Below are 27,671 nucleotides of genomic sequence, written 5' to 3'. Positions count from 1 at the left end.
AGAGCTGGTGCTACGAAAAAGGTTAACTGCAATAAAATCAAGTAACGCAAGAGTCGCAAAATGTCATGTATGCATCGGCAGATGCCTTTTGATGCAAGACAAAAATCAGGAAGCGTTGGAGGAGTTCCAAACTGCGAATATTATCTTGGGCAAGTGTAAAGGAAATTTTGACCAAAAACTTTGTCTGCTTCACCAGCTCCTAGGTACAGTTCATCTTGCCTTGGGTGACCACAACTCTGCATTGTTTCATTTCGAGGAAGAATCCAGACTAATATTTGAATCAAACCGTGAAATAAACCTGGACAAGGTTGCTGGCTGCTTTGTCAACATCGGTTTGCTGCATAGTTACAAGATGCGATTCGATCTTGCACTATTATACCTTAACACGTCCATCGACATCCTTCACACTTTGTTACCTACGCCAAAGCGTTCACTTAACATTAAAGTTTGTGAAGTGCAGATAAGGCGAATTACCATTACGGCAAGGACGCATATGTTGTTGCGTAAGTAACTTATTTTAGTTCCAATCAGGTTTTTCGCGTTTGTTCCAACTAAGTTTTACCAAAATAGAATAATATGTGAGACTCTTTCAGTATTTTTTGTTAGACCGTCAACACCGTGGATCAATACTTTTTTATGTAAATTATTTGAACCTGGGTACGTTTTTCCTGTCGCAATTGCTTGACTGACATTATATCTTGCCTACATTGTTAAATAGAGAACAAAAGCTTTGTAGTTATGCTTAACACTAAAATTGTATGGGACAAAACAAAACCAAATTAATTTTTATTGTGCATTCAATGGGATTTCCTATACTGAAACAATTGAAACAAGACCATTTTTAACATTACGCTACCACAAACCTTTAAAACACAGTTCAGTTCTTATTGTTCGTAGAAGTATATGCAACTGTTGGCCTCTGGGCCTTATTGTACGAACGCATTTGTATCTCCATCTTATAATTAATCGAAATCACTGATATTATTTTACTGTCGTTTAATTCCATTGATATACCGCAGTAACAGTTTCTTTGTGTTCGGCGCACTACAACAAGCAGAAAAATTTGACATTATCGTAGCCAGTTTGCAAAAAAGTATGAATTGAAACATTGCATAAAAACGGCTACTTTATTTAATTTTTATTTACAACTAAACATAATGTCAGTCAAAAGAGCGTAATTTGAATAGCAATTATAGTTATAATTTATAAGTCTTCTTACAACCAGCGCAGAATTATAAGTAAAAAGCTTGTACACACAAACATAAGTGAATTTGAATGGCTTGTTGCAGCTCCTTTTGATGGACTCCAGTCACCACATTTCGGAAAGTTTGAAGGTAGATTTTTGACAGAACTTGTATCACCAACACGGAGCGAAACCATCATGCCTAAAAACATTTTTGGTTTAAAATATGGGTTTCAAAATGACGAATATTTAATGAATGAACTTGTCGATATTATTTGCTAGTAAATCCTAACCTGCTTCAAGATGAAATGACAAGTGGCAATGGAAAGCCCAAACTCCAGGATTATCAGCCACAAATCGTAACACCGCGTAACCTCCATCAGGGATAATGACCGTATCCTTCATCACTGGTTTGTCAAACTTGTATTGTATGGCACCTCTTTTGTGTAAGGATTTGATTTCAGTTGTGCTTATGTTTGGACCGACCCTGTACAGTTACAGCTGGGATTAAAACTAATGGTGAAAGGCAATAAATGCACTGCCAAGTAATCACCTAACGCCGGAAAAGTTTATTAAGTGAGATACGTTTTAGTTGGTGAAACACTGGTTTGGGTCTAAAGTCAAAAACATTGCAAAGAGGTGGAGAATATATGAAACCCCTCCGAAGTGAATTTGATTTCGAATGGGATGGACCGTGTACCTCAAATTCGTTGTAATTTACAGCAAAACACAAGCAACATTGACCTATCACTTGCTGAACTGGCTGTATGTTTTGGTTATACTCACTTGTCCATTGCAACAACAGCAAAGTGTTGGCCGTGCAAATGCATGGGATGCCCCGCATTAAAAGTTACACCTTCATCAAAGACAACGAGCTCCACTAGATCACCTACATTCACGTCGTACACGTGCGTACAAGCTCTGAACTGCAAATATCCAAAACAAATTAATATGTATAATTAAAAAGACATTTTCCAAAGAAAAAGTTTATGGACACTAATTTGAGATAAGGGTTTTAATAAATTTTTCAATAAACAAATTTAAAACAATAATCATTTTGATTTGTTAAATGTCGTCAACTATAATAAATGTTTGATTAATATTTTACAATATTGAAAAAAGTACCTCAGTTCCGCTAGTTTGGTCCAATTTACAAAACGAAGAGTCGGGGACGTCCTCAGGTTGCGTCAGGAGCGGAGAAGAAGGTGAAATCCAAGTGATGTTGTTGATTTGCGGCGAATAAAGATGATTGTTGCGGGAAATCAAATGTATTGGATAGTATTCAGGATGGTGGTATTGGGGGTTATCCACCTAGTTTAGTACATTCACAAAACGTTGTAAACATAAAACAGTCGATATTCTGTTTATTCATTCGAAGCCCATTAAACAAAATAAGAAACTCTCAACACGGTATGACACAACACAAGATAATCTTTTTTTCTGCAGTCGCATTATTTTTCTTCGCAACATTCTTTTAAATCTTGTTCCCTAACAGGCAAACAAACATATGAACCGCCATATGCGTTCATTACTCACACTTAATACTGTATACTCACTCTAACCGAACAATACTCGCCGTCCCTACTGTAGCAGTTGGGCTTACCTTCTTGAAGTCGAAGCCTAAAAAATAGACGACATCTGGTGTGCCTCCAAGTTTTGGGTTGTAACTATCAACTGAAGTAAGATTGGCAACGAACAGATTTTGCTCACTGTTGGGCTCATTAAGCGGGTTTAGCTGGGTAGTTTCATTAAGTGGTGACGTCACAGGAGGAATATCAGGTGATGTGGTGTACCTTGTGAAAACACACACACAAAAATATAGAAACTGGAAAATAGTTTAAAAAAATATTCGTATTTTGCTTCAAGGAAAGTATGTGTTTATAAATATAAGAACTGATGTAAAATATGTGTGAACATTTATTATTGAGATCTTCCCCTGGGCGTAATTGGTGCTGACTAACAATTCCGTTTGCGCCACCCAGCTGTGAGTGGCCTGTCCCCGAAGATCTAAAACCAGAACCAGTAAAAACTCATTCGTCGGAGCGTCAATCTTTGGGCCCAGTCTTGTGGGCCCAAAAAAATTGTGTGTTCAAAAAATAAATTTTGTTGTTGGCTCAAAATGCATTACCTCAAAATGGCCTTTTGTGATTGATTTCGACAATCAGCCATTCCTTGAGTTCTAATCCAGTACGACGTCACATTCTGACTTGCATGCAGCACAAAATCAAAGCGTTCACCTCCATGGACTACAAGTGATGTTACTTCCAAAGGTTCGACGTCTACACCATCCGTAGCAATTACAGTTAACTTGTGTTGGTCGACAGAAAGCTGAAAGGCGCAAAAATATATATCAGGTGTACTTCAATTCATTGCATGTAATGAACGTTGAACATGGCGTGTTTAGCATTACGACAGAAGTTATTTTAGTGTATTTTTTGTCACAGTAACAACATGCTAATGCACAACTGACAACCGGGTATGGCAGGGGTCGGTAACCTTTTTTTGCATTGCGGACCGGTTTTGAACCTGAAATTTGATAACGGACCGGCTTTTAAAAAACTACAAATATTTAGCAATAAAAACGCCCGGTAACGAATGATAAATTAGTTTATCATTCTCGGGCTACATGAGCAAAATGTTTCAAAGCATTTGACCTAAAAAACTATACGGCCCGGTAACGAATTCTCGCGGACCGGCACTGGGCTGCGGCCCGGCGGTTGCCTACCTCTGGGGTACAGGATGAAGAGGTAATCCAAGTCATGGTTCCAAAAAGGATTTCGTTACTTAGTTTTAGGCCAAAGTTTACTCGTGTATCTCCTACACTCAGTGCCGGATTAACCATTAGGCAAAGTAGGCACGTGCCTACAGGCAAGTCCAAAATCCAGGCCACTTTAAAATCAGTAGAATGATGTGGCAACACTGATAATTCTAATTTTTTAGCTGACGACCCTGATTTTCGGGCCACTTAGAAAATGTGCTTACAGGCCAGCAGACCCTTAATCCGACACTGCCTACACTCTATGGAAAGGGCGTGCTTCTGTTTATCTCAGGTGACCACAACTTAGAATTATAATGATGCTGATGGTCAGATAATATTAACACCAGGGAAAAGAAAAGCACACACAACAAACATTTTACTTTTCGAATCTTTTTCGTAGAATAAATGTTAGTATATTCATCACCACACTGCATCCACAAGGTAGGATTATTTTACACAGCAAATTTTGTATAACGCATAATCTGTGATGTTATAGTAATGGTTGTAATTATACGATCTAACAGAGAAAAACATTTAAAAACAGCAAAGGAAAAATATGCCCCAGGCCGTGCCTTTGCCGGCGGGCCGTTTGTTGCACGCCTCTGGTGGTTTATGGTTTTTATCGCAAAAAGTTGCATACCAACAATTTTGTTTTATGTTTATGTTGTTGGTACCTTAAAGGGACAGAAAACTGCTGCATTGCTGATTACACGAAATCTGTATTTCAGAGATTCTTCAACTGAAAATATTTCCATGGGTGCCTTATACGTAGTTCCGTTGATGGTATATTCCTGTTAAGAATATGCAAAGTAGGTAGGAATATCGATAATAGTGTCGTTTATAACTGTAAAAAAATTTTCACCTATATTCACGCCTTTTTAAGTCTGATGATGTTTTACCATAAATACATTGCATGTGAAATAACATAAAGGAAAACCAAGTCAAAATAGCGCTTTTGAATGCACAGAAAGGTCAAACGCATAATGAATACTTCAGATTCACCCCTTCCGTTGATCAACATGCTTTCTCCTTTATTGCTACCAGATGAATGATGATGCAAAACGTATTTCGTCATGGTTGGTTGATGCAACCAATCCCCCACCAACATCGTATAATTGTCGTTGTCAACGTCATAAAGCTTTATATGCGGGTTGTCGCTTTCCTTGGTCCGTACCACTAAAGCACCCGCTATTCCATCGGATCTTTGAAAACCAGCATGGGCGTGCCACCAATGGGTTCCTACAATGTGAAGTTTAACCGAAGATAACGCGTGATCTTTGACGTGTTGTATATGAAGTTTTTTTTTTACAATGAATTTAGAAAACTAAGCGCGTGAGTCGGGGTGTGCAATATTTATTGCCAAAAGCCCAAATGCATTTAAGTATAGTTTAGATCGCGGGTCGTCAATTTCTACAAACTGTTTTAACTTGTTGTGGCAAGTAAAACAGGCTAATATTGTCACCAACAGTTTTACCAGTTAAATTTACAAGTACTTTAGGTTGGTTACACAAAGACCCTAATCTGAGGGACCGCAGTTGGCTTAAAGCAGGGGTCGGCACCTTTTTTGCACTGCGGACCGTTTTTGAAAATGAAATTTTATCGCGGACCGGTCTTTAAGAAACTACAAATATTTAGCAATAAAAACACATAAATTAGTTTATCATCCCCGGGATACATGGGCAAAATGTTTTAGAGCATATAACCAGAAAATTTATACGGCCCGGTAACGAACTCGTCGCAGACCGGTACCGGGCCGCGGACCGGCGGTTGCCGACCACTGGCTCAAAGGGCCGCATGTTGCACACTCCTGGTGTAAGTGATAAATATAAAACCTGGCGGGTTGGCTTGAAACTTATAAGAAAACGTAGTCCCCGCAGGAATTGGACATTGAGTTAGCATCGAAACACCGTCCATCCATTGAGAATCGTTCTGGTATATCCCGTGCCAGTGTATAGCCGACCCCTCGTTGTTGTCAAGATGATTGTGTACGTGGACAACCACCGTGTCCATGTGACAAACCTGGTTGCAGGCGAAAAAAAATGCAAAAATATAATCACAATTTAGCAACAAAAGTTTAACCATGAGATCGTTCTATACACATGTGAAATCATTTTTTTTTTTCAAGAAATGTGTTGTCAGTCAAACTTAAATCTGTTTTCGTACGTTTGCAGTAAAAAGGACCCAATGTTTTCAAATACTAACAGAAAGTAGGGTAACGTAAATCTAGACAAAGATTTGTCACAACAATAAATAGTTGGTTCAAAAACCTTTATGGACTGTTTAAAGTGCCAAAAGCAGGCATTACCAGCCTAACTTTAGTTACCAGTGCTTCAATTATTTCACTTTTGAACAGATATGCAGCTTATTACACGTACTGCGATGGCCGGTCCGGGCATTTGCCTATTCACAACAGTTATTGCTCTCGGAAATCCGTCGGCAGCAATACAATGCGGTCGGTAGCAATCCGATTTGACTGAAGGGCATTCATAGCAAGCTTTTGACATCGTACTGTACCTATAAACAGGTTTGGGTGAAATTGAGATACGCAGGATTTTGTAACAGGCTAAGATCTTAAGTTTTAGAAAAGTTTAAAGTCTGATCGTTTTTTAGTGTGGTTATTAGCACATTTAATTCATATTACATAGGCTACGCAAATGTCTTAAAAAAGCACTCGCATATCATATAATATTACACGCAAAAGGTACGTTTGCCTAATGGCCTTTTTACTACCTCAAAAACACGCCGATAAGGAATCACAACCTCCTAATCGGGTGGACATATGCAAGATGACCGAATTTTGTATTTACGCTCGCATCACAACTTATATGCATCACAACGTACGTGCAGTTGTTTACAATTATAATTTGGTTTACTTTCGTGTGTAGAGCTTTAGTAAAAAAACGGCGTTCACCATTTCATTAAGTTGCAAGCAAACATACTGCCGTCAAAACCAACAAGTCTTTATGGCCCAAAGCCCCATTCTTCACGTTTTGAAGCATGGCATATTTACTCTAACTTTAAATGTGGATAAAGTAGTTTTAAACTCATAAAAAAGCTGTATTTTATTCTGCAGTAATACCATTCTAATGTGAAGTCGTACTCGCAAATCATTGAAGTCGATGATGCATCGCATGATCGGTCGCAAACATGAGCGCCTGAAAAATAACGTAAAACGAGTAAAAATAAATGGTTGAAGTGGCATCCGTTTAATCTTTCCTACCGTTTGTCGTCGCTGTTAGTCCAACAAACAGTAACACAATGAGTTCTGCAAAAGCAAGCAAATAAACCCAAAATTACTTAGCGTGCGACTGTGAACAGGGCCATTTCGAAGATCTTTACACAGGCTTGATGTCAAAATTTTTCGATTAAAAATTTAAACTCGGGTAAAAATTTAAAACGTTATGCTATAAATGATTTAAAAAAAAAACTTTGACCACTTATTGTGGCTATTTCAATGTCAAATCTCCTAAAATAACTTTTGTTAAAGATGAACCACAAAACTACGCACGGATTAGTAAAAATGAGCAAAGTCTAATAGCGGATGCGGTGACAGAATATATATGAAAACATAACGCATAGGACTAAGTAGGAAATAACTTTCTACATGCTGTAATTAAATGCACTTGCCTTTTATGTACATAATTCGCTCTTTTACCCGAACAATCCTAAAGAGATCTATGATTTCATATGTAGTCACCTTCTTTGTTATGTTCAAACCTTTCCAACCCTTTATGTATGCTCGCTGTTGTAGTGGAAATAAGTTAAAAGAGTGCACGACACCGGTCCCAGACTTAATTTGTGAACTATTGTTGCCTTGTCAAGCAGGTTTAAAATGAATTCTCCGATGTAAGGCAGTTTTTTTTTAAATTAACTGAGAATATTTGCTTTGACCACTTTCGTAACCGCAACAAAACGGTTTAGACGTAATGGTTTCAACCATAACCTAAATGCACAATTAACCATGTTGGACGGTTTGGTAAAGTAGCACATGGCTCATATTGAGTTTGTTCTCTTCGACTGTCGTTTAACCCATTACAGTGGTTGTCAATATTTTTGTGACACTTTTTACAAATAATAAAACCTTTCACACGCAGGAGCCTAATCTGCATTTAGAAAAAGGAAAAAAAAAACATTAAAAAACTTTTCGAAACAGTGCTTTAATTATTAAATAAAAAAATTATTTGAAACCTTTAAAACCTCTCTTAATAAAACAAATTTCCTTGCCGCTGAGAACTTCTGGCTTATTATCTCATTCTATCTGAGGTGAAACTGAAATGAATTCTGACCCCAACCCGGACACAGTGGTCATATTGCGGTCTCACTGCATTTTACCTGCGTTGTATGCACGCGACCGGAACGAACGAAATCGCCTTCTTTCCATTGTTCTCGTCGACTGTGCCATTTTTGTCTTGTTTTTCGTTCTCTCATTAACCTAGCATATTTGTTCTGTTTCTGACAAACCTTGAACCATCAGCACCGTTTGAGGAGTGACAATCTGTCACCATTTTTCGCAAGTGTAACCTGACGATAAAAGGTTTATCAAAGAAGTGCTCATTATTTTCTAGGTCGTAAGGCAGCACCTACGCAAGGCAAAAGCAAAACAAATTTACTAAGGCGTTGTCTCATTTGTTATTTGCGTGGGGATTAAACTCTTGTAAGAGCTTAGCCTAGTAAATGACCCCTGACATATAGGATTACTTTTACCTAGTTTGCAGAATTACAACCAATTGTTACAACACAGAGCAGATTACCAAACAACAGTGGTACGCAACGATTGCCCTTTGTACCTGTAACGAAACCAGAAGCATTGCTCGACAAATTTGGCTTTTATATATTCCACATTATTTTGCATTTTACAATTCTGACTTCAAATAAGATGTCACAATGACCACAAGCTTTTGGCGGTCCTATTGAAATCACTTTGCCGATTTCGGTTTAGGAACCACTGCGTTAGGTTTTGTATGCTATGGGCCCCATCGCGCATCAATCCCAAATTTATCCGGTTGTGAAAAAAGTTGTGACCTTTGATTTATACTACTGCTTAAATCAGGGGTCGGCAACCTACAGCCCGCGGGCCGCATCCGGTCCGCCAAGCAAAATTATCAGGCCCGCGACCTTTTTAGAAACTTCCCACATTATATCGGGGAACGACGTTGTTGTTATTGTTTTATCACAATTGTTTTACGATCAAAAAACAAAACAAACAACAACTCAACATCCGTAAATTTAAGTGCAAGTTACTTTTTATTGTGGTGGTGGGCAGTTTTATCGCTTAAATCGAGTTTTTGTAGTTACAAGTGTGAAAAAGATTTAGGATTTAAGGTACCAGTTATTCGCCGAATTTTCTTTCATTTTTGCGATGTCGGTTGCTTTGCCAAATACCGGGACAACCCAATCAAAATGAGCTGCTTTCGTGAGTTTCGCAATTTAATGGGGAAAAAAGAATACGGCCCACCGCAACTTGGCAAATCTCAGTTTTGGCCCGCTGCATGCAAAAGGTTGCCGACCCCTGGCTTAAATGCAGGATGTTTGTTGTAGCAGTGACGGTGTTTAGACCTAAAATGTACTACATGACAAACTTTAGTTTTAGGCTTGTGCATGTTTGTGAGAGACCTCGCGTGCCAATTTAAACAACGACGCCACGTGTTGGTCACTCCTGCCCAATATAGGTTGGGCTGTAGTTTTAAGGCTTTACTTATCCTTGCAATAAGATTATGCAGTGTAAAACCAATCAACTCCCAAAATAATACACCTGTCAAGAAATAACTCTCCAGTATTTAGGGACGCCTGATGCGGGTACATTTCAGAAGACAACATGTCTATGTGATAAACACCGATCACCATCAAACTGGTTTACAGTCATGGGACAAATCTTATTTCCCTAATTTGAAACGCTTTATCGGGTAAAGACATAATTTATTACGTCACGACAAATAAAAAGAATGAATTCTGTCAGACTTACGGTAACTTCAGTGTTTCATGTCGCGATAACAAGTTATGTTCTAAAATCAGTTTGCTTGCACAATAGATAATAATAGGTCATTTTCATTTTACAGGGAAGGTTTTCAGAGAAAGAAATAAAGACGACAAAATAAGATCAGCATGAAAATGGATCAAGCACAAAACGAAAACTTATTACTTATCAGTACAACACAAAAGCGAGGTTGAATGCACGGATTTTGTTACATGCAGCGGGTTTTTCAACAAGTTGTTTGCGGTTCCATGTTAAAAACTCGCAACTCGGCGATTTTCTGAACTTTTCGGACGGCCCCAAAACTCACATAAAACACACATTTGGGGTAAGACATCATGTGACAGGCGTCGCACTTTTGAAATTTGTTGATTTGGGTATTGTGCAGTTGTTAGAAAATCCAATATAATCCCAACAGGGAAACATACATGATTTTCTAGCAAATGAAATGCTTTGAACAATAATGTTTAATAATGTTTGCTTCAGTCCGGGCTTGAACAATACCATCAGAAACACTTACAGGAAACAGAAAAGTGAGCAACAACGTGTTGGATGGTAAACGGAAACATGAGCGAAATTCGCCTTCACAAACCGACACCACTTATATTATTGCACTCAAACATCAACATGATAACAGTTCGTACTAACCACGTGTCATAAATCTTGCTTAACGCCAAGAGTAACGTTATGTCAACGTCATTAAGGTTTCATACTAGACAACAATGCGTATCATTTAAGTTAAACAAACGTAATATCGTGTAGCCTACATAAATATATGTACATTACTGTGTAGTGTAGGTTGCGTACATTTTGAAAACGTTTTCTAACGATACAACGCAAGACAATCGATGTAAAAACAAGACGCACCGATTTCATACCAACAAGACCACCAAGACAAGTGACAAATAATACACATCATATTTTGCCAAATACATTTCAAAAATGAGCATGTTTGAATTACAATGTTATGTCCGAACGCCTAAGTATAAAACACGCTTAATCGAAGGTCAAATTTGGGAGTTTTTAATTTATAGTGAAGATTACAGCAGTGTATTTATACAAAGCTAGTGTACGTATTGTTTGCTGCAGCAATAAGTCAATCGTACGTGTCCCGAATTTGCAAAAGTATCATTTCTTTGTAAACTTTTATACAGAAGAACAGGACATCAGTTAAAGGTAACACATCGAAACCCTTTTTCTACAAAATCTAACCTAAATACAGTGAAGAGAATCGGCACAAACTTATATTATTTTGGTAAGTAATTCAAGTCAAACAAGGTCAACTTTGAACCACAGAACATTTGATAACAATTGACGGAAAACGGACCACGATTTTATTAGATACATGTATTGGGATTTTTGCTAATTTTGACCCTTTAAACCTAAATTGCGTGCTGTTGATAATCAAAACTAAACGTGAAGTGAAAATGCAGCAACTGTAAGAACCGGCGCAAACAGTTTCGTGCATAAGTAAAGTGTTTAAAAGGCGGTACCGCGCATTTCCTGTAGCGAGTTTCCAGCCAATGTCGACAGTGATCGGTTACTCGTGCCAGAATCCATATCTTCCTTGCCGCCGGTGGGCGCCCGTGAGGCTGAATCTTTAAAATCTGTCATTTCCTGCAATATAATGGAATTTGCAAATAAATTGAACAATTATTTATGAATCTGGCAATGTAGGTAGCGGTAATGCACGGCGTTCCTGATGTGCACATGCAGTACATGGATTTACGATCTAAACTCAAAATGATGGCGTTTCATGATTTGAACTTTATTTAAACCGCGGGGTGTGGAGTAAAACAAAAATCATTTTGAAACAAAAGGATGCATTTTTCTTTACAAAACCCAGTAATAATACTTTATTATGTGTCAAGTTAGGTGTGTCAGTTGAGCGGGGTTAAAAATGACGATTCTGCAGATATTTTTGTCCAGTTTCTGCAGGCAATAATGCATGGGTATAGTCATTTGTAAAAAAACACATATTGTTTGTTGGTACCTAAGAAAAATGGATGACATACAAAAATGACATAACACACAATCAGTAATTTAATATTCGGATTTGAACACTAGTGGGGAAAAGTATACCAACAATGAGCCAAACAAGCCACAGTGGCACAACCCATGCTTTACCACCTTTTTACCACCAAGAATAGTTCAACAATTTAACAACTGGATTAAGCAAGGCGACTACTTGTAAGTCAAAAACACTATAAACACAAGGTCTACTTATAAATAGTTCAATGATAAAAAAAATCATTCTGACTTAATATTAGTTGATCTGCAATCACATTCGACCACATGCAGAGAAGTGCTACGTGTGAGGTAACCACTAGCACAAATGATAACAATGACACACAACCATGACCAAACTATCAGAATTTGACATGGATGACACGTCAGTTTTTGTTTGTTCCAATATATCACCACCCAGGCTTACGGTTTGCGCAAGTGGCAGAGTAGAATAAATGTCTTGGTTGATAGGCATTGCACATAAGGAAAGATTGAAGTGCCTAACTTTTGGCTAACGGAAGCGAAATACAGCTTTTTACACCGCTGTAAATGAAGATTTATATTCTATGAGCTACCACCATCGATGTAATATTATCCAATTAGGATAATATTAAGAAAAGGAAATAGGACAAATCACCGGTAGATTTCAATTCATTGCTTGCAAAATAAATGAAACAAAATTAACGTGTTGTAGAATTATGTAATATTTGCAACATCAATTTTACAATTATAGCAATGTATTTAGTACATCAAACTATGTTATCGCTTCATTTTTCCATTTTTTGGTGAACTGCATAGGATTTCAAGTTTCAAGATGTTCCGTTTTTTAAAGCGTATTGCGCATGACGGCAATATTGTAATACTTTTTTTGTGATACTAAGATTAAAGATAACTTTTCTTTAGGCAGAACAAACGTTATTGCGCCACATTTAAATTTCAAGTATTAGCAATTCAAATACATCTGAATTTTTGAACATTCTACTTTGTGCAGGTTGAAATTTAAAAAATGCTAATTATGCATTTGTGTAATTGCTGTCCGTTAATTGCCATGTACTATCAACATCAGTCAGATTGATCAAACTATAATTGCGCATTAAAACAAAAACAATGAAGGTTTGCAATGATTGAAAAAGTAAAAGAAAAATCAAAATATGAGGCTCACAATTGACATCAAACGCTGGTTTCATAAACATTGCGTGCGTTTACCAGTTGAACCTCCCCATCGACAGCTGTCTTTTCCTTGATGACGTCAACGCTAGGGGTCTCCACAGATTCCGTCGTCGCAAAATCGCTACGAAGAAAAACGTTTATATCTCCGCATTTTAGAAATGTTAAACTTCCGGAGACAGAAAAAGAATCTTACTACTGAGGCAATTTATGGCTTTTACAATCCCTTATGTGTCCATGGAAGTAAAATATGCTTTTGAGGTACAGAAAAAGGAAATCCGATGCAAAAACACAACAATACATACAACCAAAAACGTCAAAAGTGAGGTTAAATAGGTATTCAGATTTTCAAACAAAAAAATATGAATCGCAGTAAAAAATGATAAATGATAAGGTACCTGTTGTTACTGTTTTCGTGAAATTGCTTGTCTGTTGGTGATTTGCTGCTTATATTCACATCAGATCGGGATTGATCTAAAAGCATTGAATTATTTACAATCAGCGTAGTGAGAATGCAAATTGCCTAAACTCGGTCGTAACCACATTTTATGTAGCACAGCTTGCTAGACAGTCAGTTGATGATTAGTAGGGCGATTTCAATAAGGTGTATCGGTTTGTTTTGAAATGACTATTCTACGAAAAGGGTTTTTGGATAAATGGCGATTAAAATGACATTAAATATTTAAACCCGGGCTTGGGACGGAAACAAATCCCAATCTTTTACGAGCTTCGCTACCAAACAGAATTCGTGTAATAGGACAGGTAATTTCGTCAACAAAACCTAGAACCTATTTAATATATAAAACCGAAACCGAATCAAGAGCCTTCAGCATTAAATAAACTAAGTTTGTCACAACCCTCAGTTACTTACAATTCTTACCTTTCGATTTTTCATCGATCTCAATTCGAACTTGGTCTATGGTATTGATCTGCAAAGACAAAAGCTTGTTAGGCGGATTGTGTAAATTATTAAAACTTGCGTCCCAAACAAAAATGAATTTCTGGAGTTTAGTATTTGCCCGCACTTAAACAGCTTTAGGATTATTAGAGGGTAATGAGAAATATTTAAAAGAAATTCAAAAACATTTTTGGTAAAAATAACATGATGAAATACAAAATTTGCAAGTTACATCTACGTCCATATTACCCAACTTAAAATTAAATGGTCGTTAATTTTACCAGAAGCAAGAAACACAGGAAAAATTCCAATTAACGTCACAGTCGCAAAAACATAGTTAAGTGTCACTAAAAAATTTTGAGACAAATCTAAGAAACTGCATCAAATAGGACCAAAACATGAAACAACGATATTTCGGTTTTAAATGACTCCAATGCGTTTTGCAAATGCTCAAAGACAAAGTTTGCAAAAGGGTTTAAACGCTCACCTCTTTGTGTTCGACAGATTTGGGTCTTGGCGTTTCATTCGGCAGCAGATCGGGTCGCACTTGTAGCCGGGGGTTCCCCGTTGACGAGCTGGGGCGGTTATGGTTGGATGTTTTTTTAGCTCCCATGTCGGCAGGGAGAGTGGCACTGTGGGCTTTCCGTGTCGACTGACCACGAACGCGACTGGAAGGTTGGGTCGCTATGACTGTCAAGAGGAAAAGCGGCTTGTTGTGGTATCACTATCACTGACGTAGTTATGACGCGACAGCTGTCACAACATTACATGCCAACAGATAACATTGACTACGCCATTATTAAATTGTTTGCATTAAATCATCTTCCAAAAATCTTTCTTTTAGTAAAATAAAGGCAAACACATATTAAATTAATCAGCAACATTTTAATGTAGGTACAAATTTATTTTAATGTGTATTATTTCATTTGGGCACCATTGAATGTTTCTATGCATCAATATCAATTTGGGGTACAGAGTAATTCAAAGCTCACCTGATTTTTTGAACAGGTTGTCGGTCATAAACTTTTGAAATCTTTCACAGTAGAAAGCAGGGCGATGTACAGATACAGTGTCCTTATGCAACAAGTACAAAACAAAATGAAATGAAGCACATTTTAGCCTTTTCTCTAATAGCGTCACAATGTTAAAACGCTTGTCACAACTATTTTAAAATATTTTAAACAGCCAACAAAACAAGTTATAAACATAACAGTATTTTATTATAATTTACAAATAGTTTGTCAAGGAAATCACCATTCATTACATGTTAATTGTGTTATGACATAAACATAGTAATTGATCATTGCTGCAACATAAATTGTGTGCAACCTTTATTGTTTTACAGATGAGCATTAATTCTAAAACATGTATCAATACAAACAACTACTTTGATACGCTAAACAAAGCCAACAGATTTTTATGATTCTAACAGTCACATTCTTGCAATGCTTAGTTAGACTTAAAATGAATAACGGAAAAGTTGGCCCAGTCATTTTTCAAACATAATTTTATTTATTCACAAAAGTAAAAAACAAAGAATATTACAAACCCCATCTGTGATCACAGATTTCCATGTGTGCTCAATTTTTTTCTTTAACCTGGACCAAACAATTTAAGTTTTAGGCAGCCTTGAAACACTAATGACCTCATGATTAGCTAATACCATATCTTAGAAATTTTTCGGATTTATTTACTGCACAATAAATCTAAGATTAAAAATCACAAACGCACTGTGCATTTTACTAAGCTAAACCATTTTATTCCTGTCACACATAAATGTAGTTGTTACAAAATTTAAAAAACAACATATTTTTAAACATGAGAAGATGAAATTTACTAACTTGTAACACTGAAGGATATCAATAATTCCACAAAAAAGAAGCAACTTCTCTCCTTTCTTGTTTTTTGCCGGTATACCACCAGACCTTAAAAACAGGTACAATTGAACAGTAAATATTTAAGTAAATTTCAGAGCAATTTTGTTCTCAATTTTGCAAACTCATATTTTCAAAACAACATTTTGTTTTTAATGGTTAAAAGGGCTATGATAAAATGTCGTGCTTATTTGTCTAAATAATTTTTCAGCATACATATCTGCAGTTGTGTTGTATGTAAGACACTGTTACTTACCAATGGTCGAGGTCTTGATTAAAGGTATTGCGTAGGAGAGTTGAGCTCACTACAGAGTTCATTGTTTGACTTTTGGCACGGCTTCCTGCAATGCAAACACAAACAGATTATAGCACAGAAGCACATAACTTGAAAAGTATGCGATCTGAAATAGTAAAGCTGCATCACACAACTAAATTTAAATTTGTTGCAGATTTTGTTAATTGACAAAATTGTTAAGGATGACTCCATGCAATCTTTCACATAGGTTTCCATTAAAATACAACATTTAAGCATTGATATTCAAAAACAATAAAATCAATATTTTTTATTTAGTTTCTTAACCAAGCATCAAAACAGCATAGCAACTGCGTAATCCAAGAAGCCTAGACAGCATGTGTTTTAAGAATGAAAGTAACACAACACAAAAACGACAATAGTTCAAAAACCCAAATTAAAAAACCTATACACTAAAGAGAAAACAAGTTTACCAGCATCACAGCAGATGACTAAATATACATATATATATATCTGGCTGTTCATTCTGAATATGGGACTTTGTGTCCTTAAAATAAAATGGAGATATGTGTACCTGAATATCCTGATGTTGAGGGAGCTGTGTCATCAGAATTGTAATCAGCAGAACTTTGTCGACTGTGATCTTTTTGTAACTACAATAAAGGTAAGTAGAAATTATAGAAACAATGTGGTACGAGAATGTGTTACTGGTTATCCTATTTTTATAATTCACTACTTTTTATATCATGTTTCTGGTGATAAACATTTTAAACTTAATATCCACATGTTTTCACATAATAAAGTAATAGTTACCTCTTTTTCTAAAAGAGCTGTATCTTGGTTTGGGAGAACACCACCTTTTAACTAAAAAATAAACAAAAGTATTTGACACAATTAAAGTTTAATATTGCTTGTAAAAGTTTTGGCAATCATTGTTTTATACAATATAAAAACCTTCAACCAACAGAAATCAAAAGTTAGGTTTTTGCTTAAACAAACACTAAAATTGTCTTTGTCCACCGCTTGTACCTTTTGTTTTTCTTTTTCCATTATGTCAAGATTGTGAATTGCAAGTAGCATACTATAGTCCATGATTTTAAATGATTGTAATACCTAGAAACAAAGAAACAATAGTACACAGCAGAAAAGGCATAATTATACAGCAGTATTAGAAGGAAACAATGTGGTAAAATCAACACAAACCTTGAAGATGAATATTCATTTAAGTAACAAACATTACTTGTCATTAGAATATTTCTTAACATTGTTTTTTAATTGAATGTCCATAGGGCAACATGTATGAATACACTCTTGTTTTTGCATTTAGTTAAAATATTTTTTAAGAATATGCATCATTTTGAGCTTCTTATTCAAAATCTGGTGCAGAAGTAACCAATATTTTAAACAGCTTAAATTAATTTACTGTACATAAGTTTTGTAGTGTTACAGAAAAATATTGTTGTTCTTACAATACATGATGAGTTAATGTATACAATTTTTGGGAAGAATTTTTAGGGGAGAATGTGCACATTTTATGTAATCTACTAACATAATAGGACAAAAGCGTGAGAACCAAAAGATTACTATAAAATTGTATTCAGCATTTACATCAAGTACAACTTAACTTACCAAACAGTCTCTTTGAATGGTTTTTGTTATTGCTGTATGTATGTCAGGATCTAACATTAAACCACCAGGCATGTCACTTAATAAATCCAAATCTTTGTAGGTCGGATTCTTTTTCGATCGTTCCTGTCTTGATGCTTTTCGTTTGTATGTTGAACCTTTCAGGTCATACTTTAAATGCATCTGCCAATACAAAGATTCATTAAATAAGACAAGCATTTTCCATAAATTTCTTTGAAACAAAATAAATCCTGAGCGAAAAGATACAAGCAAGTATTTGAGTGTAAATCATCATAACATTTATTTTGTCATCATTAAATAAAAACCAACAGAAGAGATGTTACTGTCACAAATATTCTAGACCGCCCCATGACAATATCCCGCAACCCAATTACCACGGATCATGGGCAATCTCGGTTTGTCTAGAGTCCATCGTTGCAGGGGCTATTGTGTGTCATTGTTCTAATGTGCTAGTTTTACTGCGTCGCCATTACCCGTTGCAGTGCCCATTGTTTTATCCATGGGAAATGGTCATAGTGAGTTAACGCCTTTTTTCTAGTGATGGGACGATACCAGGTTTTGAAGCGAGTACCGATACCGAGTACGAGTACTATATGTATATACCTTCGATACCGAGTACCGAGTACGATTACCGAGTACTTAGGTGTGGTGTTGTACTTAGTTGTATATCACTGGCTAATTTATCTGCCATGGTCGGGGTACAGGCGTGCACACACACATGCCGAAAAACGTAATCTCCACATGATAGCGAAAAAGATATACGTAAACTGGTGGAACTTTTTCCCGATTTTGTGCTGTCCGAAGCAAATATTGGCATAAAGTTGCCCGTATTCTTATAGTGTAAATCGGCCTTTGGTACTCGAACGTTGGTATCGAAAACTGAGGCAAAATATTTCGATACCGAGTACGAGTATCGATACCACAGAAATCGTTCGATACCATCGATACCGAGTACCGAGTACCGGGTACTCGTCCCATCACTACTTTTTTCTTATCATTGTTACGCAAGCGATATAAGAGCCCCTATTTCAGGATAACATAATATAATATAGAATAAGATAGAATTGAGTGATAACGGCGAAGTAGTGCTGGATTGTTGTTTTGGTTGTAGTTGGACGTGAATAAATGTAAAAGAAAAGGACTGCTGCCGATCAGAGTACACAAGTGTTAGTTGTTAAAGAACTTCCGATAGTCAGTCCCAAACTTTTGCGTACCCGTGAAAACGGAACGTGACAGTTACTTGCCACACAACAGTAAAAAAGTGGGGCGACACAAAGTTTAAAAAGAACTTGTACCAACATACATAAGTATGTAAGTTGTTTTATGAACCGCTTTTCTGGAGGACATCATGCAACAGTTCTTACAATACAAAGTGAAACAAAGAAAATATATTTTTAACCCTGGGGATGTACAAAAAAAGAACAGTTATTATCTCAACAATTTATGGTCATTTTATGAGGTATGATATGGTCCAGCAAACATTGAGCCAATCTTTTCAGGACAATATACACAGTAGAATAAAGAAAGTTTCTGTACCTTAATTTTTCGTGGTAAAAGGTTGTTCATAACAACCACTCTGATATTTTTTCCTGATGATTGGACACAGTACAAGCCATAAAACTTAGGAAGAAAAGTTTTTGGATTTTGCACCAAGTTCTACCAGAAAAAGTATAAAGTTAAACATGTGTATGCTGCACATGGTCTTTAAACTTTTTTCAAACCTTTAAAAGCTGTTGTTACTGTTACAATGTTAGTGTTGCTTTTCATATTTTTCAAAAGTAAAATATATTGGATTAATGGCTTGACATACATAAATACTTGGTGTTGTCTTTGTTTTAATTTTCCTACTTACCATGTAATAACCAGGAAGAAGTTTTTGTAGAAATTCCGCTTCTTTGTGCTGAACAGTCTTAATGATGTACTTGTCATCATGGGTGACAAAGAAAAGGGAACCACTGGCCCCAGGGTTTGATAATTCAGTTAGGGGATGTTGGCTGATTGATAACTGGAAAAACATTTTCTGGTTTCAAATAATGCTGAATAGCACCCCAAAATTATTTTATACAAATCTGCAAATTTTCTAACAAATTAGTGGTTGAAACCAGACATGGGGCAATTCGTATTCGTCATTCGTATTCGAATGCATTCGAATACAGGTTTTACCACCTTCGTACTGTATTCGAATGATTTTTGCTTTCGTTCGATAGTGCATGAATACAATTCGAATAGTTGATGTTATCTTTTGAACCAACAATTCATGAATACAAAAGCTTGAGTAAATTTATTCGAATACAATTCGAATTGTTGTAGGTTTTTGCCAACCTAAGAATTTGCAAATTCGAATACACGATATTTTTTACGAATACAATTCAAATTGTTGTCGGTCACTGGCAAGGTAACAAATCGTAAAATCGAATACACGACTACATTTGTACGAATACAATTCGAATTGTTGTCAGCCTGTGGCTACGTAACAATTCGCAAAATCGAATACATGACTACATTTTTACGAATACAATTCGAATTGTTGTCAGCCTTTGGCAACATAAGATATGTAATATCGATTACATGACTACATTTTTACGAATACAATTCGAATTGTCGATTACCTCAAGACTAGGAGTAGTCGAGAGTATTTTGCGACATATTTTGCCAAGATTCGAATACAATTCAAATGAGCAGTGTATGTGACCTGATTTGACAAGTTTTTGTTTATGTTACGAAACAATGACATGTATAAGTTTAATTGTGATGTTACATAAATGGAATTGTGTTACAAATCTTGCATCAATGGGTTGTTCTCAGCACATGACAGGTGTAACGTGTTCATGGAGCAAACATCTCAAGAAAATTTGGGGAAATTTATATAACGTATATACGCTAGTTTACATTTTTACCAATAAATATGCAATTCATAAACCTATGTTACTTTTTGATCGAATACCTTTTAAGTTTCGGGGCTTGTTTATTTCTTTTATTTTCCGCAGCTACAAATATCCGAATCGGTGCATTCGAACGCTATTCGAATTGTTTGCTTCTTACAACAACTTAACAATTCGTGAATACAAATAACTAGAACTATTAATTCGAATACAATTCGAATTGCTACATCTCAAAAAGTACGAAGTATTCATGAATACGAATACACGCTTGGGGTTTATTCGAATAGAATTCGAATTACACGTTGTTGTTTTTTGGTTAACTATTCATGAATACTACTACTTGACACGTGTTATTCGAATACAATTCGAATTGCTGCCACATTAACATTACGAAACAATTCGTGAATACGAATACTTGACTCGCATTATTCGAATACAATTCGAATTGGCGAACTTTAAAAAGTGCGTAGTATTCATGAATACAAATACATGCCTTGGTTTATTCGAATAGTATTCGAATTACTTGTCGTTGTAGTTTGGTCAACAATTCATGAATACAAATACTTGGCCCGTTTTATTCGAATTGCTGTCACTCAAAAATTACCAAAGTATTCATGAATTCAAATACAGTCATGCAGGTATTCGTAAAGTATTTGAATACAGGACGCATGTATTCGACCCCATGTCTGGTTGAAACATAACACTACATTTCTAAATATTCAACATGAAACAAGGCTACATAATTGCGAATTATAACTGTTTAATGAGTTTGTGAATTACTTTAGTAATGAACCTATATATGTATCACAACCAGAGCTTAACTAAGAAGAGGATTTGCATGACTTTTAGTTATTTTTATCGTTGAAAATGTTAATGAAACAGGTGGAAATGGAAAGTTAGTATTAAATCAGGTTTGCAATTTTTCAACTAAAAAATGCGGGGAATTAAAAAAATTAAAACACAACACATAAGGAAAACAACAAAAGTTTGAAAATAACCTGAAAATAATCTCTCAATAGGTTTCTTGGTAATTAAAATATTGCACCTATAATTATTGTTTTTTGAACTAAACAAACATTAATTATTGAAATTTGAATGCTTCCTACACTGACATGGGGTAAAACCAAACGTTCAATAAAAAATAGTGTTTTGACATAAGTAACATAAACCAATTTGTTTTTGTTACATCTGCAAGCAACTAACATCAGAAGATATAATCAAACAAAAACTAGAAGAAACACAGATTTGAAAAAAGTTCAATTGCGATTTTACTTTGTTTATTGACTAAAACATTTTCAGTTATGATCTGTACAAACCATATAATCATCAGGTTGAATTCCAAACAGATCTCGAAAGTATCGGAACGCAGTAGGTGCATAAGTTCTAAAGGTAAAGTCGCCGAAATGGTGAGCAGGAGTAATGCTTGACCCCTCACTGCAAAATACAACATGCTAATCAGTGAAACACTAATAATCATTAACATTTTTGGAAAGTTAACAGGTCTATTGTAAGCAACATTCCTGCTGATTTTTGATTAGCATATTTAGATGTGTCACAAATATGTGAGCAGTGTTGCAAGCAAAAGATATCAGATTGTTTCAAGACTAAAATTCAAAAATTTTGCTCATATTCCTCTGACATAGCTTCAGTTTACAACACAATCTGCAAACTTACGGAGAAAATGTAATAGTTTCAACAACTTGGAAGTCTTGCATTAAAACATCACGTTCTGGTTTTGCACTGAGCCCAGCAACAGTGTGACTAATCCCAAGCTGGATGCTACCACTCAGTGCTGAAGAAGGAGTCTGTAAAATAAAAATTTATGACAAGATATTAATGTAAAGCTGTATTCAAGATCTGAAATATTTCAAATTAAGTTCTATTGTTTAATGAAGCCAGCTTTTTTTTGCAAAATTCTGTCATTTTTTGTAGGTACTCAATTTTCTATGTGGCCAGGTAGTGCAATTAAAATTTAGGACTAATGACACCTGAACAAGTTCGATCCAACTTTTAAAACCTTAAAAGGATATATCATTAAAAATACTCATAAGTTTTTTTAATGTGCTGCACTTATAAAAACTATATTTGCATTTTATCCTTGCGGTCTTACAAAATACATTATTTGTCCATGTTAAGTTGCTTCTGCATTAGGCTTTGTTATGTAGTTTATTGTCACTAACTTAACATATGCATGATGTGTGCATACAGTTGTATAGCATTCAATTACAGCTAATAATATTTTTAATAGAGCCTATAAATAAAACCCTATTTATAGATTTGACTTTAATTCCCCAAGGATTATCCAGTGTGGTATCTAGGCAAATGACCGCTAACTCCGCAATATATCCACTCCATGTGAAGATTTTGGCAAATTAAGCAAAAACAATTTCAACATTAGCTTGTTCAGTGCCCAATGACCATAATTGTCAGTTTGCTCATGTATAACTGAAGATTTTTTTATTTAGGAGGCAGATACTCATTTTATGCAGTATTTGTCAATGATAGTTTAAACAGTAAGTTCTCCACCAAAACACTTAATACAAGTAAGGTTGAAAACCAACTCACTGTGTATAAGTATTCACCTGGTTGTCTTTATTGCTTACCCCCTCGAATCATGTTTACTTTCTTGTACGGTGAGCCCACAAAAAACATTTTTCAATTTGCTTGATTATTGGTAATGAAACATTTTAAATAAATCCAAAGCAACCAAACAACCTCAATCCATTTTCGACAAAAAAATTACTTCAATACTTTAAACCTCTAATGCTTTTGTCACTTTGGTCTTAACAGATATATCAATTGTTCAACCAATGATATGCCTGGTAAATGGTTAAACTATGTTTAAAGGCTGGAAACAGTTGTGGTTAAAATTGTTCTATTCCATTACTACAGTAAGCATGGGCATTGAACCTCAAGTTGGATCCCATAAAACCTTTTTGGGTTACTTGATTTTGAAGGAAAGGTGACAAATGATTAACTTTTGTGGCAGCATTTTTTTTCTTACAATTCAAAGTGTTGCCTGAAAGTGTGTTTTGTTTCCTAAATGATAATTTAGTGCCAGTTCACTGTGAAATGTCACAACAAATTGGAACAGTTTAATCAAATTATACCTGTCCCATTTGTTTGCCTAAAAACTAAAATAGTAATAGCTGACATCTAGGTCGCATGTTTTAACAAAACTAAACAATATTTTCAGGTAACTTCAAGCAAAGTTTGAAAACCACTCCTTTATATATATATTATATAAATTGGCATGTTACATATTTCTGCTGCAAAAAAAAACATTTAAAAAAATATTGAGGAATAAAAATAGCATATATTTGTAGTTCCAAGTACTTTTAATCTCTCCAAAACAGTTTTACTGCTTACTTTTTTGTATGTTGTTTGACCTGTCGATTTGTCTACTCTTCTATGGCCAATCTTTTTTGCCTGGAGTAGTTTTTGTGGTGTGAGAGTTCCACTCTAAACAAATGTAACATCATCATATATTGACTATCTCATATTTTAATACACAATTATTCGAATATACTTCTTTACCTAGTAAATGAATAAATATTTGAATTAAATGAAAAGCAAAAAGTGGTAAAATAGGTGTTAGATTTATAACCAATCTAAAAGTTACCTTGTCAGATTCATTTGTTTCTTGGTCTTCGCCTGTGAACAGAAAAAATAGAATTGTTTATGTCAGAGATAGACATATATATTGGTACATATAAGATTAGAGCTCAATTTGTTTGTAAAGGTTGTTATGTAATTTGCATATTACAAAAAAACTTGGTTTACACATCCTTGTGTTATAGAGTAATACTCTATATTGTAAAACATTGACAAAACAATCAGACCTGAATTCCAAGTCATTAGGTATAAAATAGTTTATTGATCCTATGCCAAAGTCCCCAGACATTTTTAACATGGAATAAAATGGAGTTCTACAATCATTAGCTAATGCAGATTACCAATTCAACAGACCTAACAAAGTGAACCTGCAATGTTAGTATGGGTTTCACTCACTCTTTGGAACACTAAATATACTAGAAAAGTGGCTTTCTGATATACTTCCATTTTATATATTCTATACGACATTTACCTACTTACTACACTATACACAATTTATCTATATATATGATTGTTTTTGCAATCAAAAAACGAATGGGTCCCCACACGCGCGTTTATGCGGATTTACGGTACACCTATGTTGCGGTTATTTTTAGATTTTGTAGATAAAAGCATTAACTTAACTTTAAAAGTTTTTGTCCATATTCTTTTTGCATCATTATTGTCATATAATTACAAAAAAATGGGGAAAAAAGAACGGGAAAAAATACTTTTAATTTTATCTCTTGCTTTGACCTTGATATTGTCGTTCAAGTTCAGTTTTTAAACATAAATTTTCCTAGTAAGCCTTAACAGTTATATTAGACACTATATAAAAAAAATTCGTAACTGTGTTGTAATGCCTACAAGTTGACTTTTAGTGACCCATGGTTATGCGACGGCCAAGCTGACAACGAGAATTTAAAGACCATTTATCATGGCGTTCGAAAAAGTTAAGTTTATTTTTTCATATTTATGTTGATCAACGACGTTTTGCCTGACATAAACGAAACCGAAGTACCTTTATTGAGATTAAATTACGTCTTAGGTGTAAAACCATCGCCAAAACTGAAAATGCGCGTAATAACTCAATAAAACGACACATCATTGCTGCACAAAAAAACAGCTGATTTCTAATCACCTAAACGACTGTCTCATAAAACACGTCTGTCCGGACGTCAAACTCCCGCCGAAACCAGTGAATTCCTCCCTTGGGACTTATATCTGACTGATAGCGTAAACATATTATGGGTTGTAAAGGTAACTGGCAAAATTTTAAATACTAAACGAATAGCCTGCTTAAACAATTGTTAAAATGTTTAAATATTTCTGCATCATAGGGCTTGTATTTCTGGCCTAAAACTAAAACCGATTATTTCGGGGTTTAAAGGGTGAATCCGAAAAAAAGATACAAAATTCTTTAAAAAACCTCCAAGATGCTGTACTTTAGTCAGTACAGCTGTTTCAAAAAAATTACATTTGGGGGCCTGTGGGTGAACCGCTGGGTCAATTGGGGTGAAACTTCAGGAGGATCAAATTTGGATTATTAACTAACATCTCTGAAAATTTGAATAAATTTAAAGCACTCTTTCTTGACCAAACGCGTCTCACACACCAGCGTAAGACAGAAAAAAGAAGAAAAAAAGAAATACGGACAAAAACAATATGTGTCCCCTTCAGGGAAGGGGACCCATAAATATGCAATAATACTGGGTCAAGCCCATACATTATATATTTGTTCATGTCCTATTAAAAGTTGCAGTTAAATCCAAAATTGAGATTATTAAACAAAATGATATAAGGAAAGAGGGGTTTTATAGCCAAAAATAGAAAAAGAACCACACTTGTTCATGTCCTATATCTGCATTCTTCATCAGTTGGATCGTTTTTGATTTAAATAAAACTAAGACATACAAAATAAAAATACGAGGTAGAGCCCAGGGGAAACGCATACTTTTATGTTCAATGTTTAATGACATCAACATGTTTTTACATTTGAGCAGTTCAAAACATTGCATGCGAGCTGTAAGGTATCACTTTTGTAGCTATATAATATACAGGATCAAGTTTTCCAGGTTGCATGTACCCCTTTTCAAATTCTTACAAGAAATTGAGACCAGCTAACTTGATTTACAAGGCAAAAATGAATGGATTTACCACTGCTAAAATCTGAAGAAGCCATGTCATTTAGGCAAATTCTGCACTCAAACAAATTGAAAACATGTGTTTAACCTCATCTGTGTTTTACTAGATATATATATATATATATATATATATATACATATACTATAGTATGTGATCAAATAGCACTCATTATTATTTTTTGGTGGTTTGTTAACAAAGCATAAAAAAAAATTTCGCCCCATATTACAGAAAATACGGAAATTTTCTTTCTGCTTACCATTTGCAGCTGGTGGCTTTTGATCAGTTATTCCAGTGGCTTGTTCTTCATTGCCAGACATAGTTATATTTTACACACTAACAGAATCAAAACACAAGAATTTTAGTTTACCCGTATCATATGTACCGGCATAACTTTATACCTATGTGTCTGCAAACTAAGTACTAAATTGGTAAAAAAGAGTCCTTTTAGGCATAGAACTAAGGTGACCAAACGGCAACTTGCAAGCCTCATACGGGTGTAGCTACACCACTATTACAAGGTGTTATTTGATTTATAAAAAGGCTGACAAAAAATGACATTGGCTTATTGTAGGTAAAACATTTCGTACTCGTTAGTAAAGCTGAAGTACTGGTACTCCATAACTAAGAATACCATATTCATTTGAATGTTAGTCGTGGCTTTAAGATTTTTTTACACATTTTGTGTAGCCTCTAATCAAGTCAAGGACAGCTTACATTTTAATATCATACCGATATTATTTGTATACCCGTGTTTTTTGATTTATTTTATATTAGAAATAATTTTGCATGTATCGATTAAAAGTTGAGTTCATTTTGCTTGGTGAAACAATCGTAGTAACACAGTTGCACTAAAATATTCACACTGTCGGAAATAGCTGTACAACAGGGGTGGGCAACCTTTGTTGCTGTAGGGCCAATTGTAAATGTCAAAATGGGATCGCGGGCCGCACCTGTGTATAACACAAAGTGATTTTGCTTGGTTTCATACCAAATATGCTTAACTACAAGTATAATTCGTATTTAAATCTAGCCATATTTTGCCAGGCCACAGAAAACTAGCATCAGGTGCATTAATCAGCTCAAAAATATGTAATAATTGGACACGTTTGCCAGTACTTTTGAAATCCAAGCATATCTGCGGGCCGCACAACCTTAAATAAAGGGCCGCATGCGGCCCGCAGGTTGCCCACCCCTGCTGTACAACATCAGGTCATTATAAAGAACGACAAAATTAGAGGGGACAAAGGTGTGGAAAGATGGTAATGTGCTAAATGTGCTCCAACAACACCATT

At 35.4% G+C, this 27,671-nt stretch overlaps 2 protein-coding genes across 7 annotated transcripts; both read right to left on the bottom strand.

The window, feature by feature from the left end:
• Nucleotides 1–769: 769 nt before the first annotated feature.
• Nucleotides 770–8,061, bottom strand: LOC145237357 (multicopper oxidase 3-like). 3 transcript variants are annotated; one of them, XM_080100178.1, is made up of 13 exons: nt 7,569–8,061; nt 7,162–7,206; nt 7,021–7,096; nt 6,317–6,455; nt 5,774–5,960; nt 4,933–5,180; nt 4,616–4,732; nt 3,312–3,511; nt 2,787–2,976; nt 2,309–2,494; nt 1,970–2,109; nt 1,477–1,670; nt 770–1,385 (listed from the first exon to the last, which is right to left on the bottom strand). In XM_080100178.1, the coding sequence occupies exons 1-13, from the start codon at nt 7,579–7,581 to the stop codon at nt 1,216–1,218; spliced, it is 1,905 nt and encodes a 634-aa protein (XP_079956304.1). In that variant the 5' UTR covers nt 7,582–8,061; the 3' UTR covers nt 770–1,215. The 3 variants fall into 3 exon arrangements, with proteins under 3 accessions (XP_079956304.1, XP_079956313.1, XP_079956323.1); XM_080100187.1 differs by lacking the exon at nt 7,162–7,206; XM_080100197.1 differs by lacking the exon at nt 7,162–7,206 and having other exon boundaries at nt 7,639–8,061.
• Nucleotides 8,062–9,836: 1,775 nt separating this feature from the next.
• LOC145206648 (phosphatidylinositol 4-phosphate 5-kinase type-1 alpha-like) lies at nt 9,837–26,805 on the bottom strand. 4 transcript variants are annotated; one of them, XM_080078561.1, is made up of 20 exons: nt 26,636–26,805; nt 24,263–24,294; nt 24,010–24,102; nt 22,315–22,445; nt 21,957–22,074; nt 19,611–19,763; nt 19,295–19,414; nt 17,741–17,920; nt 17,141–17,224; nt 16,925–16,975; nt 16,686–16,764; nt 16,115–16,199; nt 15,826–15,909; nt 15,534–15,582; nt 14,977–15,058; nt 14,472–14,674; nt 13,967–14,015; nt 13,485–13,560; nt 13,126–13,210; nt 9,837–11,529 (listed from the first exon to the last, which is right to left on the bottom strand). In XM_080078561.1, exons 1-20 carry the CDS (start codon nt 26,694–26,696, stop codon nt 11,392–11,394), a joined length of 1,953 nt encoding a protein of 650 aa, XP_079934687.1. In that variant the 5' UTR covers nt 26,697–26,805; the 3' UTR covers nt 9,837–11,391. The 4 variants fall into 4 exon arrangements, with proteins under 4 accessions (XP_079934687.1, XP_079934668.1, XP_079934681.1 ...); XM_080078542.1 differs by having other exon boundaries at nt 11,462–11,529; nt 13,082–13,210; nt 13,958–14,015; XM_080078555.1 differs by having other exon boundaries at nt 11,462–11,529; nt 13,082–13,210; nt 26,636–26,804.
• Nucleotides 26,806–27,671: the final 866 nt, after the last annotated feature.

This window comes from Phallusia mammillata, chromosome 1 (assembly GCF_965637545.1).
Source record: "Phallusia mammillata chromosome 1, kaPhaMamm4.hap1.1, whole genome shotgun sequence".
NCBI lineage: Eukaryota > Metazoa > Chordata > Ascidiacea > Phlebobranchia > Ascidiidae > Phallusia > Phallusia mammillata.
The sequence above is the reverse complement of the archived record's forward strand: the minus strand, read 5'-3'. Positions and strand labels throughout refer to the sequence as shown.

What these genes read in the sequence shown, in the direction of transcription:
- LOC145237357 (XM_080100178.1), bottom strand. An exon ending in ACTAACAGCGACGACAAACG is followed by an intron (nt 7,097 to 7,161) that starts GTAGGAAAGATT and finishes GTTATTTTTCAG; the next exon opens with GCGCTCATGTTTGCGACCGA. An exon ending in TCACAAAAGGCCATTTTGAG is followed by an intron (nt 2,977 to 3,311) that starts GTAATGCATTTT and finishes TGTTTTCACAAG; the next exon opens with GTACACCACATCACCTGATA.
- LOC145206648 (XM_080078561.1), bottom strand. Translation starts at nt 26,696, where the DNA reads ATGTCTGGCAATGAAGAACAAGCCACTGGAATAACTGATCAAAAGCCA. An exon ending in TGGAAAAAGAAAAACAAAAG is followed by an intron (nt 16,976 to 17,140) that starts GTACAAGCGGTG and finishes TTTATTTTTTAG; the next exon opens with TTAAAAGGTGGTGTTCTCCC. An exon ending in GATATCCTTCAGTGTTACAA is followed by an intron (nt 15,583 to 15,825) that starts GTTAGTAAATTT and finishes TGTTTGGTCCAG; the next exon opens with GTTAAAGAAAAAAATTGAGC.